The sequence below is a fragment of the Mobula birostris genome, chromosome 18 (genome assembly GCF_030028105.1).
Source record: "Mobula birostris isolate sMobBir1 chromosome 18, sMobBir1.hap1, whole genome shotgun sequence".
Lineage (NCBI taxonomy): Eukaryota > Metazoa > Chordata > Chondrichthyes > Myliobatiformes > Myliobatidae > Mobula > Mobula birostris.
In genome coordinates, this window is record NC_092387.1 from 61999480 (window position 1) to 62015305 (window position 15826).

A 15826-nucleotide genomic window follows, 5' to 3' on the forward strand; every position below is an offset into this window, starting at 1 on the left:
ATGGACAGAGGGTTAGGAAAATCCTGCTTCCCACTCCCCAAGAGATACAGGTGAATTTTACACATCATGTGGCTGTGCCTACAAGGATTGACTGGTTCTATCAACACAGTAATGATTTGGACCAGTAGCTTTACACTGGGAAAACACAAGAATGCATCAGGATTGTGACCTGGTTTCAATTCCTTCTACTTCCTGTAAGGAGTTTGTATGCTCTCCTTTTGACCGCATGGGGTTCCTCTGGGTGCTCTAGTTTCCACGCACATTCCAAAGACGTATGGGTTAGCAGGAAAATTGGTCACATGGGTATAATTGGGCAGCACGGGCTCATTGGCTGGTGAAGTTTGTTACTGTGCTGCATCTCTTAAATAATAAAATGTAATAAAAGCTTCAGGCTGCATCTCTGGAAGGAAATGGATGACAATGTTTCAATCTGAAACTCTACATCTGGATTGAAAGCGTATAAGGGAGATATCCAATGTAGGTGAGGGGTGCATGTGGACCAAGGGCTGACAAGTGATTGGTGGAACCAGATAAGGAAGAGATGATTGGCGGATACAGTCAAATGGGGAAGTGCAGGGTAGAAATAACGATAGGAGCTGGGAGGTGATAAATGGACATGGCAAAGGACAACAGGTTCTGGAATCTGGTAAGAAAGGAAAAGTGGAACTAAATAAAGAAGGGATAATATTACAACATGGGTATATTTGGGCAGTGTAGGCTCATTGGGTTGGAAGGGCCTGTTACTCTGCTGAATTGCTAAATAAAACATAAATAAAGTGATGGAAGTACGCAGAGAAGTAAAAACAGATTTAATGCTTCAAGTCCCTGACTCCTCATCTGCTATTTCCAAATCCACTTTTTTTTTAAGAGATTTCCATAATTTACAGATCTTTTTGCCTTTGATCTTTGCAATGTTGCCAAATCCCATTTATTTGATCTGGAACAGAACAAAATGCTAAAATTCCTCCACCTCACAGACTTTGAACATTTGAAAGCAGAGCGCTAGGTTCCCCTATTCAGGAGGAAGACAGAATATGTTTCATTATAAATTATACAGGCCACAAAAGGAAAATCAAATATATAATAATAGCTTGGAACTCCCCCCAGTTGTGTTCAAAGAGCTCTGGGAATACATTCAGATGAGACTGTTCCAAAACTCCAGCGTTCAAACTGATGTAGATGGGTGGGACTAATCTAGCAGAACAGAAAGGGAATATTTACTGTAATCTAATTAAATGGAGCATTCATAAATAAACGGTAACAAGACTAATCAGGCTTAGAAGGGTAGGTCTCTATTCATCTATATTTGAGATTAAAGTTCCAATATGCTCCTCAAGCAGTACAGTAATTATACAACTTACATGCCAAATACTAATTTCCTAGCACTGATCTGTAACTTGTCCATATATATCCAGGGCTCATGCAGAGGATGTAATACATTTGCAACGTTTTCATTTATTCAAGGAAGTGGCCAATAGTGCTGCCTTGCCTATGTAAGGAAGAAAATTGAGAGTGCAAATCGTAAACCCAAGAGATTCTGCAGATGCTGGAAATCTTGAACCATGCACGCAAAGTGCTGGAGGAGCTCAGCAGGTCAGGCAGCATCAATGGAGGGCAATAAACAGCTGACATTTCATACTGAGACCGTTCATCAGGACTAGATAGACAAGGAAAACCAAAATGAGGGGAAGATACAAGTAGACAGGTGATAGGTGAGTCCAGGTGAGAGGGAAAAGGTAGGTGGGTGAGGCAGGAGGGATGAAGGGGAATGATGCAAAAAGCCAGGAAGAAAAGAGTTTAACTCCTCTATTACCTGCCAGCTCGTACTCTTCTCCCTCCCCCTACCTTTATATTCTGCCTTCTGCCCTCTTCCTTTCCAGCCCTGATAAAGGTTGTCAGCCCAAAATGTTATCACGAGAAAATCTGCAGATGTTGGAAATTCAGGCAACACACACAAAATGCTGGTGGAATGCAGCAGGCCAGACAGCATCTCTAGGAAGAGGCACAGTCACCGTTTCGGGCTGAGACCCTTCGTCAGAACTAACTGAAAGAACAGATAGTAAGAGATTTGAAAGTTGGAGGGGGAGGGGGAGATCTGAAATGATAGGAGAAGACAGGAGGGGGAGGGATGGAGCTAAGAGCTGGAAAGTTGATTGGCAAAAGGGATACAAGGCTGGAGAAGGGAGAGAATCATGGGACAGGAGGCCTAGGGAGAAAGAAAGGGGGAGGGGAGCCCAGAGGAAGATGGAGAGCAGGCAAGGAGTGATTATGAGAGGGACAGAGAGAGAAGGGAAAAAAAGGGGGGAAATAAAAATAAATAAGGGATGCGGTAAGAAGGGGAGGAAAGGCATTAATGGAAGTTAGAGAAATCAATGTTCATGCCATCAGGTTGGAGGCTACCCAGACGGAATATAAGGTGTTGTTCCTCCAACCTGAGTGTGGCTTCATCTTGACAGTAGAGGAGGCCATGGATTCGACATATCAGAATGGGAAGGGGATGTAGAATTAAAATGGGTGGCCACTGGGAGATCCTGCTTTCTCCGGCAGACAGAGCGTAAAATGTTGACTGTTTATTGCCCTCCAAAGATACTGCTTGACCTGCTCTGTTCCTCTAGCAAATTGAGAGTGTCGGCAATGTATGAAAAGTAAACCTAGAAGCTAGAAGAAGCCTTTGCAATTATTGTGGTTTTCCTGCAGTACTGGTTACAGAAATCCAGTATCATGGTTTGCAGCAAATAATCCCATCAGTTAGTCAAAACACCTACACTTTTTCAATCCTGTTTAAATCCTCAAGACACCTTTTCCAGCTAATGAAGTCCGTGTGCATAGTCATGCTGCAGAATCCAAGTCCAAAACAGGGACTGGAGGCAATGGAAAGTTGGCCAATAGGTGTTGGTGGACAATGAGAAGTTGTAACACCTGCCCTTTAACCTCTCTTCTGGTATGGCCTGGCCAGGTAGGTAAACACCAATGCCCAGGAACAGATAGGACTGGACAGTGGTGGATACAGCCCAATGGTGTTGTAACTTTTCATTATCCACCAACACCTCTTGGACATATTTTCCTTGCCTCCAGTATCCTTTTTGGACTTGCATTCTGCACCATGACTTCATTAGTTGGAAGAGACGTCTTGAGGATTTAAACAGGGCTATAGAAGTGTAGGTCTTTTAACTAAATAAGGTGATCATTTGCTGCCTCACAGGAAATGCCCTCCCCACCACTGAATACACTTACATGGAACGCTGCTACAAGAAAGCAGCATCATCAAGGACCCCATGGGGAGGTGGTACAGGAGTCTTAGGTCCCATACCTCCAAGTTCAGGAACAGTCATTACCCTTCAAGCATCAAGTTCCTGAACCAGACAGGATAACTTTACTCACCACAACTCTGAACTGATTCCACAACCAAAGATTCACTTTCAAGGACTGTTTACAACTCGTGTTCTATTATTTTTTTTATTTGCACATTGGTTGTTTGTCAGTTTTTGGATTATATAGAGTTTTTCTTCATACATTTTATTGTGTTTCTTCACAATAAATGCCTGCAAGAAAATGAATCTCAAGGTGGTATATGGTAACATATACTTACTTCGACTTGCTTCTCACCATTCAAAGGCCCAAGTAGTATTTCTCGACTAGAATTTCTACTTCAATTTACTTGGATTTCTTCCTACCCAGTGTAGCACACACAATTCTTCATCAGAAAACCGAACACAGTGTGACTGTATTGTGAATTTCCTGTGTCTAGTCTAAAGGGCAGACCCCAAGCTTCTATTGCCTGCCACTTCAGTTCTCCATCCCTCTCTGACCTATCCATCAGTGGTTTACTGCTCTATCAATAAGGAGGCCCAACGTAAGAGTGGGGAACACCAGTTCAGGGCAGCAGACCCACAACTCTGACCATTTCTCTTTCCATAGATACTGCCTGCCTCGCTGAGGTTTTCCACCATTTCAGCATCAGAGTTTGATCAGATTTCACCTCCTGCTTCAGGGACAGTTGTGCGCTCTGAGAATCCTCACCAGTCTCATTCTGCCACCTACCTGCAAGAGGTACTGCACTCTCAAGTCATGATTGCCTCTGGCCAACTCTGCACCTGCCAAGTCCTGATAGATGGGGACACATGCCATGCTCTTTTCGCCCTTGTCAAGTTGCACCAGTCGAAGTGCTTTCTGGCAAGATGCCACAGCCTTGTCCCACCTGCTCGCCTTCATGTGGAGCCTGAAAAAACGCAGTGAAACCCAATTAATTGCATGAACATTACAGTCCTGTTCCAGTACAGTGAGCAAAATCTGTGACAGAGGGAGGGCTGTGAGAACAAGTTCAATGTTCAAAGTACATTTATTATCAAAGTATGTATACATTATATAACCATGAGATTCGGCCCCTAACAGGCAGCCATGAAACAAAGAATCCCAATAAAACCCATATATAAAAAAAGACCATTGAACACCTTTGTGCCGAGAGGAAAAGGAATACATCATGCAAACAATATCCACAAGCAAATAGTGTTCTGAACTGAACTGAAGTCCACAAAGAGAATACAATAGTTCAGTGCAGAGCCAAGTCAAGGAGCAGCGACCTGAACTGGCTTGTTCCTCAGCTCGGCCCCAACACTCTGATCTTTTCAATCTGGTCTGATGCCGAAATCAACGACCAAATATCGGGTTCAATCACCTTGATATGCTCTGGGGTCAGGACCCCGCCACCTCAATATGGCCTGTAACCAACCTTTCCGATTCGGCCCTACTCTCAAATCTCCGTCCAAACATCGAGTTCAGTCGCTTTGGTTTGCTCTGGTGCTCGATTCGGCCTTCGGCATGGCGCTTAAATCAATCAATCCTCGGGTCTTCCTTGCTCTCAGCAACAGGCCCACCCTCTCGCCTTGCCTTGGTTCTGCCAAATCGAGTTGCTTCCAAGTCCAAAGGACGTTACAGCCTATTATTTGCAATAATCGTTGCCCATAAAGTGTGTTTAACAAAGTATTTAGTCGTTTCCTTTTTTCATTAGCTACCAGTCAGAAAATGCTGAGGTTCATCAGTGCCATCTTAAAACGGACAAATTAAGAGTGCGATGGAAATGGGAGTGGAAAGAGCTGTAATATTAGTTCAACTATTTTACACCTTTGTACAGCTTAAATTATTTCAAATGACCCCTTCATTTTAAATTTAAATCTGCTGAGAATCTAATAATGCCACCGAATGTTGCCACCTTGCAGTATACACAACAACTGTTGTAATAAATCCAATATATCTATTCAGAGTGCAAAATGTTTTGCTAGGTACACACATTCCAACATTATATAGGCTTTCCCCTTCCTATTTCCGTAACCTACTCCAGTTTTACACTTGGCCCAGAATCTCTCCACTTCAAGGGCTGGGAATTAAATGCTGAAACTGCCTTCCCAAACCTCACTGAACCTGTGGGAGTGCTATGTTGTGCCAGAATGTGTGGCAACACTTGTGGGCTGTCCCCAGCACATCCTTAGGTTCTGCTGGTTGTTAACACAAACTACATATTTCATTCTCTTTTCCGTAGATGCTGCCTGATCTGCTGAGCTCCTCCAGCATCTGCAGATGTTCTCGTGTTTGTGGAACACATTTCACTGTATGTTTCGATGTACATATGCTAAATAAATAAATAGGAATCCTTTTATGCTGTGAAACCTATAGAAGCAACAGACAATTTGTTGGAGAAACTCACTGGTTTTGGTCATCTGTACAATAATCCTCTAAATGCTTTTGTTTTGATCAAATTTCCCATGATGCAAGCTGGATTTCTTCCTACTGCAGTAAAATGTGATATGGAAGGGGGGAGAGGGGGGAGAGGGGGGAGAGGGGGGGGAGAGGGGGGAGAGGGGGGAGAGGGGGGAGAGGGGGGGAGGGGGGAGAGGGGGGAGAGGGGGGGAGGGGGGGAGGGGGAGAGGGGGAGAGGGGGAGAGGGGGAGAGGGGGAGAGGGGGAGAGGGGGAGAGGGGGAGAGGGGGAGAGGGGGGAGAGGGGGGAGAGGGGGAGAGAGGGAGAGAGGGAGAGAGGGGGAGAGAGGGAGAGAGGGAGAGAGGGAGAGAGGGAGAGACTGTATTATTGTTGTAGTTACTGGAATGGAGGGTGTAATTTCACTAAGCAATTAATTTACATCTTTCAGTAGTGCAGACACCTCATCACAGAAACAGGGAACTAAACTAATTTTACTAAGTTCACTAATTCCTCAAGTGAAGAAAGATTACTTGGTGCTTGTGGAACTTGGGGTGAGAAGATGGGGAGGATAAAAAAGGAGATATTTCAATTCAATGCCTGAATGCATGCTGCCTGTCCCTATCATCTCCAAACAAGATACTTAAACAGGTGTTCACTCAGTTAAATTAACCAACACAGTAACCTGATGCTAGTGAAATTTAATGCTGGCTTTATAAATTCACTACTCTTTACATATCATTTTTGTTTTGGATTGTTGCTATGATCCTCTCTGCATCGTGCCGAGTCTATCAAAAATCACCAGTGGTTTAAACTATCAGTCTGATTCATGGAAAAGTTTGAAGTATTTGGATCAGGAACAGTAATACACCCAAAAGGCCAAAATACTAATCAGTACAGTTTCTAACAGAAACCTCAGTGAGCTTCATTGCTGAATTATTACATGAGAGATGATCCATGTTTCACAGACACTTAATTTTAAACGGATTTTATAAAAAGCAAATTATTCCATTAGCTTTGATTCATCCTCAGGAGCAATATAAGGATGTAATTTTTTTTTTTGGTTTTACCTATACAGTTTTAAGTTGGTCAGAACAGGAAGTGACATTAAACAATTTTGAATCTTGAATGTAAATTTACCACACTCAATTGTTACTCATGGAAATGCGGGATGGGCTATAAATGCTGGCACGGCCATCAACGTTTATATCCCAAAAATCAAATAAGAAACAAATGAAATAGGAGAAAGAGTAGGCCATTCGACCCCTTAAGCCTACCCTATCATTCATCAAGATCACAAGATTCACATCAGAACTATTTCCCAGAACTATCCCTTGATTCCATAAATGTCCAGAAATCCATTGGTCTGTGTTCTTGAATGCAACAACTGAGCAATCACAGCCCTCTGGGTTGGAGAATTCCAAAGGCTCAGAGGCAAATAACCACTTCCTCAATGTCAGCAAGACAACCTTTCATTGTCCTAGAACAAATCCTACACAATCAAGAAAGATCACTGACACCGCTACTTTCCGAGGAGGCTGAAGAGAGCTACACTATGCACTTCAATACTCACAACTGACTACAGATGCACAGTAGACAGCATCCTAACCTGCTGCATCACTGTACAATACAGAAATTTCACTGCAGTGGACTGGAAGGCTCCACAATGGGTACTCAAAACTGCCTAAAACATCACCAACACTAGCCTAACCACGATCAAGGATCTATATTAGGGAAAGGTGCTGGAAGAAGGCTAGCAATATCATAATGGATCTCACCCATCCTCTTCGTGGACTGTTTGTCCCACTCCTCTCAAAGAGGAGACTATGTAGCATCAACCAGGACCAACAGACCACCAGTCCTGCTGAACGGTTCTGGCCCGAAACGTTGACTGTACTTTTTTCCATGGATGCTGCCTGGCCTGCTGAGTTCCTCCAGCATTTTGTCTGTGTTCCACCAGATTCAAAAATAGTTACTTTCCCCAAGCAGTAAGGCTAATCAATACCTCCACCAACGATTCCCTCTAATTTATTTATTTTTTTCTTTTACAGCTGCGTGGACCAATCATTGCTCTGAGCAGGAAATTTTCACACGGACTGAAAACTGCAAAGGAAACATTATTTTCTTTTGTAAAATGTTTACTATGAATACTTAGAATGAAAATTGAAAAAAAATCATACTTTTACAATCACTCCTGTGCCAAGCGTCATTTTATGTACATAAATCAATGGATGACCGTGGAGGTGCATGCGCTGCTGAGGACCCGTGACTCCGCCTTCAGAGCAGGCGACAAGGCAGTCCTAACAACAGCGAGGGCCAAACTCTCCTGGGCCATCGGAGAGGCGAAGTATGCACACGCCCAGCGAACCCACAGCCACTTCCAGGACAGCGGCGACACGCGGCGCATGTGGAAGGGCATTCGGGGCTCACCAACTACAAAGCAACACCACCTGCCTGTGCTGGTGATGCCTCCCTCCCAGATGCATTGAACAACTTCTACGCTTGTTTTGAGGTGGAAAATGACATGGTGGTGAGGAAGACCACCCTTTCTCCAAATGACCAGGTGCTGTGTCTTACCGTGGCCAATGTAAGGAGAACCCTGTGCAGGGTCAACCCACGGAAGGCTGCTGGACCAGACAATATTCCTGGCAGAGTGCTTAGAGGATGTGCAGACCAGCTGGCAGAGATTCTCACTGACATCTTTGACATCTCCCTGAGCAGCGGCATTGTTCCAACGTGCTTCAAGGCCACCACCATCGTTCCCGTGCCGAAGAAGTCTTCAGTGTCCTGCCTCAATGACTACCGTCCTGTTGCACCACATCCATCATCATGAAGTGTTTCGAGAGGCTCGTCATGAGGCACATCAAGACCCTGCTGCCCTCCTCACTGGACCCCCTGCAGTTCGTGTACCATCCCAACCGTTCAACAGACAACGCCATTGCCATCACCCTCTACCTGGCCCTAACCCACCTGAACAAAACAGACACGTACATTTGAACGCTGTTCATAGACTTCATTTCAGCATTCAACACAATCATTCCTCAGAAACTGATTGGAAAGCTGAGCCTACTGGGCCTGAACACCTCGCTCTGGAACTGGATCCTAGACTTCCTGACTGGGAGACCTCAGTCAGTCCGGATTGGAAGCAGCATCTCCAACACCATCACACTGAGCACAGGGGCCCCCCCAGGGCTGTGTGCTCAGTCTGCTGCTATTCACTCTGCTGATCCACGACTGTGCTGCAACACGCAGCTCAAACCACATCATCAAGTTCGCCGATGACACGATCGTGGTGGGTCTCATCAGCAAGAACAATGAGTCAGCATACAGAGAGGAGGTGCAGCGGCTAACAGACTGGTGCAGAGCCAACAACCTGTCTCTGAATTTGAACAAGAGATGGCTATTCAAGAGGACATGGAGCAACCACTCTCCGCTGAACATCGTCAACTCCTCCGTAGAGATCGTTAAGAGCACCAAATTTCTTGGTGTTCACCTGATACAGAATCTCACCTGGTCCCTCAACACCACTCCATTGCAAAGAAAGCCCAGCAGTGTCTCTACTTTCTGCGAAGGCTGAGAAAAGTCCATCTCCCACCCTCCATCCTCACCACATTCTACAGAGGTTGTATTGAGAGCATCCTGAGCAGCTGCATCACTGCCTGGTTCGGAAATTGCACCATCTTGGATCGCAAGACCCTGATCGAATAGTGAGGTCAGCTGAGAAGATCATCGGGGTCTCTCTTCCCACCATTACAGACATTTACACTGCACGCAGCATCCACAAAGCAAACAGCATTATGAAGGACCCCAAGCACCCTTCATACAAACTCTTCTCCCTCTTGCTGTCTGGCAAAAGGCACCGAAGCATTCAGGATCTCACGACCAGACTATGTAACAGTTTCTTCCCCCAAGCCATCAGACTCCTCAATACCCACAGCCTGGACTGACACCAACCTATTGCCCTCTACTGTGCCTATTGTCTTGTTTATTATAATGCCTGCACTGTTTTGTGCACTTTATGCAGTCCTGGGTAGGTCTGTAGTCTAGTGTAGTTTTTGTGTTGTTTTATGTAGTTCAGTGTAGTTTTTGTATTGTTTCATGTAGCACCATGGTTCTGAAAAACATTGTCTCATTTTTACTGTGTTCTGTACCAGCAGTTATGGTTGAAATGACAATAAAAAGCGACTTGACTTGATCTTATGAATTTATATTTAATTTTTTTTATTGTGTTCTATTTTTGTGCTGCATCAGATCCAGAGTAACAATTATTTTGTTCTCTTTTACACTTGTATACTGGAAGTGACATTAAACAATCTTGAATCATTCTGAATAAAGAAATTTCTCCTCATCTCACATCTTACTTTCTATACTCCTCAGCCAGAGAAAACCTCCTCCCTGCAGTTGAAGGACTGCCCATCTGTATGAAACGGGGCTTGTTTTGCTGTGGTTGTTTTTGTTGCTTGCGTTCCGTTTTATCGTGTTCTGCGTTGTTCTGTTGAGCATTGTGGGCATGCTATGTTGGTGCCAGAATACTGCATATGCCGACACTCACAGGCTGCCTCCAGCATATTCCTAGGTTGTGTTAGTATGTTTCCATGTACTTGATAAATAAATCTGAATCTGCAGTATTATGCAAGTTTCAATCAATTCCTCCTCTTTCTTCTAAACTCTACAATCCCTGTCCAATCAACCTCTCTATTCAGGCTTGCAATTCCTAGAAGCAGTCTAGTGAATATATGCTGCACTGCCTCAACGGCAAGTATATCCTGATAGAGGAGTTATCATGCAGATTTAGGTCTTTAGTTCACGCCTCAGTGTTACCATTTCAGAGGATCTGTCCTGGATCCAGCCAGTTACAAAGAACGCATCTCTATTTTAATATAAGTTTGTGAAGATATGGCATGTCATCTAAAACACTGACAACCTTTAACAGATGTGTGGTTGCATCACGGCCTGGGATGGAAACACCAATGCTCTTCAATGGAAAAGCCTACAAAAAGTAATGGAAACAGTCCAATCCACCACAGGTAGCACCATCCCCCCCACTGAGCACATCTACATGGATCCCTGTCACAGGAAAGCAGCATCCTTCATCAAGGACCACACCATCCAGGCCATGCTCTCTTTTTGTTGCTGCATCAGGAAAGAGGTACAGGAGCTTCAGGATCAACATCACCAGGTTCAGGAATAGTTGCTACCCCTCAACCATCAGGCTCTTGAACCAGTGGGGATAACTTCACTTACCCCAACAACAAACTGTTCCCACACATATGGACTCACTTTCAAGAACCTGTCATCTTAAGTTTTCGATATTTATTGCTTATTTATTTATTGTATTTCCAGTTTGTTGTCTTTTGCACATGGGTTGTTTGTCCATCTTGTTGTGTGCAGTTTTTCAGTGATTCTATGGTGTTTCTCTTTTGATGTACATGTGATGAATCATTACACAAAAGCAGAATATTTATTAAATGATGAGAGACTGGATCATACTGATATTCACAGGAACCATTGTGAGGTTCCTTCACCATGGTGAAGTATCTTCTGTGGATGCCCACAAAAATAGAATCTCAGGGTTATATATGGTGACATAAGTGAACTTCGAACTTTTTAAACTTTGATTTACACTGACCCCATTTTAAAAAATTCTTCTCACACTGTCATGAACTTTCCCAGCTTCTACCACTCACCCACACATTAGGGACAATTTACAATGGCCAGTTAACTTAATAACTGGCACATCTTTGGAACGTGGGAGGAAACTGGAGCACCAGCTGGGGTGAGGGGAACCCATGCGGTTACAGTGGGAACATGCAAATTCCATTCAGGAAGGCACCCAAGTTCAGGATTGAAACCAGGTCATTAGACTACAAGTTAGTGTGTCTACTAGCTGCAACACATTGCAGTCCAGTCTTGGAGTAAGGAGTCTCAAGTTGCCTCACAGGTTCAAAGACCAAGCTTCAATGCTCAGCTCAGGTGCCTCCTTTGTGGAGTTTGCATGTTCTACCCATGACTGCACGAGTTCCCTACAGATGAACTGGATTCTGACAACACCCCACAATACTCCAGGTCCTGTCTCAAGAAAGCACTACACAACTGCAATAAGCTTTCCTTGCTCCTCTATCAAAACCCTCTCAAAATAAAGGGTTGCTCTCCTAAGTCTTGGCCACATCTGTGATTGTGGATAACCTCACCATGGTTCCTGTGAACATCAGCATGCTCCAGTCTCTCATCATTTAACAAATATTCTGCTTTTGTTTTGTGTAATCATTCATAAGCAAAATTTGTTTTATCACATATACATCAAAATATACAGTAAAATATGTTGTTTGTGTTAACAATCACAAAACCTGGGGACGTGATGAGCGCAGCCCAGATGTCGTCATGTGTTCCAGTCCCAACATAGCTCAGCAGAACAACACAGGACACACCACGCAACAAGCCCCATTCCTCTCACCCTTCCACCGACCCATCCACGCACATACATAGTCCTCTAACCACAAAACAGGTCCTCTTCTGCCTCCAGCAGACGTGTGGACACACACACACACACACACACACACACACACACACACACACACACACACACACAGGACCCTCTACTTCCTCAAAGTAGATAACCAAATTTCCCCACATTATATTCCATTTGCCAATCTTTTAACCATTTACTTAGTATGTCCATAATCGCTTGGAAGCATTTTTATAATCTCGCCTGCACTCTGGCATGGTTACCTTCCAGTCCAGTCACACAGTGGGCCACAAGCTGGCATTTGTACAGTTTACTTAATGTTTCTTAACTATCTTGCTCCTCCACCATTAGGCTCTTGAACCAGTGGAGATAACTTCATTCAACTTCCCTCTCCCCATCACTGAGTTGTTCCCACAACCTATGGACTCACTTTCAAGTATTCTTCATCTCATATTCGATATTTATTGTATATTTATTGTTTTTTCTCTTTTGTATTTGGACAACGTATTGTCTTTTGCACATTGGTAGTCAGCCCTGTTGGGTGCACTCTTTCATTGATTCTATTACGGTTATTGGAGATACTGATAATGCCTGCAAGAAAAAAGAATTTCAGGGTTGTATATGGTGACGTATATGTACTTTAATAATAAATTTACTTTGAACTTGGCAGCTGTAGTGCTAAGAAGAGTTAAGAAGAAATAGGACTTGCCCCAAGAAAGCTTCATTAACTGTCTGAGTTTCCTAAAAGGAGCCGGGTGAAGTTCCAACTGCAACAGCTGCATTTATTTCATTTGATCCATGTGGAAATCCAGTACTGTTCTGGAATAAAGTCATCAGTAAAGAAATGTTTTGGACTTTCCAACCCACACCTACAGGCAATATTCTACTGACTAACAGAAATTGTATGTAGAATTATGATTTACGAGGTTAATGTCCCATGGTGCTGGACAAGATCAGATCAAACACAGTGACTTAAGTAAAGCCCGTGCATCCAACCAGCATCTGTTAGTTGGATTCAACGTTTTGTCTCCATTCAAGTACTAGGGGTTGGAACAACACACACAAAATGCTGGATAAATTCAGTAAGTCAGGCTGTATCTACGGTATGGAATAAGCAGTTAACTTTTTGCGCCGAGACCCTTCATCAGTACTGGAAAGAGGTGGAAGGCAGAATAAGAAAGTGTGTGTGTGTGTGTGTGTGTGTGTGTGTGTGTGTGTGTGTGTGTGTGTGTGTGTGTGTGTGTGTGTGTGTGTGTGTGTGTGTGTGTGTGTGGCGGGTGGGAGGAAAGGACTACAACCTGGCAGGTGATCAGTATGACCTGATGGGAGAAGATGGGTGATGGGTGAGTGGATAAAGTACGAAGCTGAGAGGTGACCAGTAGAAGAGGTAAAGGGCCAACCCATTCTAGTTACCCTTTTACCCTTTCTCTTCTCATGATCCACCCATCACCTCCCTCTGGATCCCCTCTTCCCCTTTCTTCCACGGTCCACTGTCCTCTCCGATCAGATTCCCTTTTTCTCAGCCCTTTACCTCTTCCATCTACCCCCCCGCCCCACACTCAATTCTGACCTCCAGTGCTGTTTGTGTGAAGCTTGCATGCTCTTCCCGTGACTGCATGGGTTTCACCTGGACTGTTCCAGTTTCCGCCCACATGCCAAGGATGGAGGTGAACCGGCCACTGTGAGGGGACCCAATGGGGAATGTGGAATTATTGGTGTCTCGATGGGCTAAAGAGCCTGCATCTGCTTTGTATTAGTCTGTGATTATAAAGTGACAACTGTTCCAAAGCACTTCACATAAGAGAAGATAGGGCCTGGACTCTGCTTTATTTAAGCTCATTGTTGGCTGTAGAATGCTTAGGATGTGAGAGAAGCTACAGAAACAGAACTCTTCCATTATAAATTACCAAGCCCACTCAACGGGGAGCAGTCAGAAGTTCTGACTACTTCCAATTCTTTTGTTTCTGTTACCAGCTATGAACTGCATTTCCCAGATCAGGAAGCCAAGAGGAAACCAGAAGTTGCTGTAATCTTTGGAACTATAGGCACAGCCATCCTGACAAATCCAACCCAACTCAAAAATCTCACCCAATATCGTGTGACCCCTCTCCATGTCAGCTGTGGAGACAAGTCATGGGGGTATTTAAAGCACAGGTTGGAAGGTTTTTTTGATTAGAACAGGCATCAAAGATTATGGTTAGAAGGCAGGAGAATGGGGTTGAGGGGGAAAATAAATCAGCTATAATTGAATGGCAGAACGATTTCAATTGGCTGAATTGCCTAATTCTGTTCCTATGTCTTATGGTCTTTCACCCACTCCTTCCTTCCCTTTCTCTCTCTATTCCCACTGCACACTCCCACTCTCCTCTCCCCAGTATCTCCTCCTCCTCTCCCTCACCCCTGCATCACTCCTTTCCACCAGTGCCCCTTCCATCCAACACACCCCCGGTCTTTCATCGGATAAAGACTTCAGGTCTATTTCCATAGGAGGACTATCCAATACATCAGTTGGGTTTTCCCCAGCGATTTTAACAGTAAATGAAAAAGCAAAGTAAAATTTAAAAAATCTCACTGTAGTGGGAGTATTAGAAATCATTTGTTTAAAAGCAGCAAGTCCACTTTTCCTCCAAAATCCCACGCCAGCTTTCCCTTTCAAAAATAATTAAGTGCCAATGAAACAAGCTCTGAAGACAAACTGCAGGTTTAGTGGTGACAGTTTTCTCCTGTGGGGAAGTGTGGTCTGCACAGCAAAGAAACCCAATGAATGATTCTTTTGTCTACAGCACCAGTGAAAGTCAGTGGCAAATGAGCTGCCTGATGTCGAGTGACCTCATCTTTTCCCTGCATGAGTAATAAATGAAAAACTATATCATGTATGTACATTCCCTCGGAGATGGGCAGAACTAAACACAGAACCAAGTCAAATTAACTCTGTGTAGGCCATGTGGCTTGATAACAATTATACACCAAGTAGGACAGATGAGTTAAAAGATAAACTTTATTTGTTACGTGTACATTGAAACATACAATGAAATGCATTGTTTGCTTCAATGACGAACACAATCCGAGGATTCTGCTGGGGGCAGACCATACATGTTGCCATGCTTCCAGCGCCAATACAGCATGCCCACAACGTACTAACACCTTTCGAATGTGGGAGGAAACTGGAGCACCCAGAGGAAACCCATGTGGTCATGAGGATAATGTACAACCTCCTTACAGACAGCATCGGGAATTGAACCCTGATCTTACATCTTTTGCCGTAAAGTGTTAAACTGACTGCTAAACTTCCGTCACCATAGTTAAATTGGAATGGGGGGGGGGGGGAGGAAAACAACCAGTTATTTCAATCTGCTGCTTGTGGGATCTTGCTGCACATTTGCCTGCTGCAGTCCCTACATTATAACAGGACCTTCACAACTGTGCCATTTCAGTTATGGGTTAATCATATTACCGTGGTTTTGAGACACACACACACACACACACGCACATATGCACACGGCAGACTGGTCAAAGACGGCAGTGGACCAAACTGATTGTTAGGGTAAATCAGTCTTTTGTTACAGGATTAATTTACAGCTGCAGTGTTGGGATTTGATATCTCTAAATCAGTTATCCTAGTCTCTGAGTCTCCGGTACACTGAGATAATCAACATTCTGTTCTCAATTC

General features: G+C 44.0%; 1 protein-coding gene across 1 annotated transcript in view; it reads right to left on the minus strand.

The window, feature by feature from the left end:
• The window catches only part of ttc23 (tetratricopeptide repeat domain 23), a 77539-nt gene that overhangs the window by 30305 nt on the left and 31408 nt on the right, over positions 1-15826 (minus strand). Inside the window, exon 6 of the mRNA XM_072282806.1 lies at positions 4042-4219. Coding sequence (XP_072138907.1) covers positions 4042-4219 — 178 coding nt within the window. The remainder of the gene's footprint in view (positions 1-4041; positions 4220-15826) is intronic.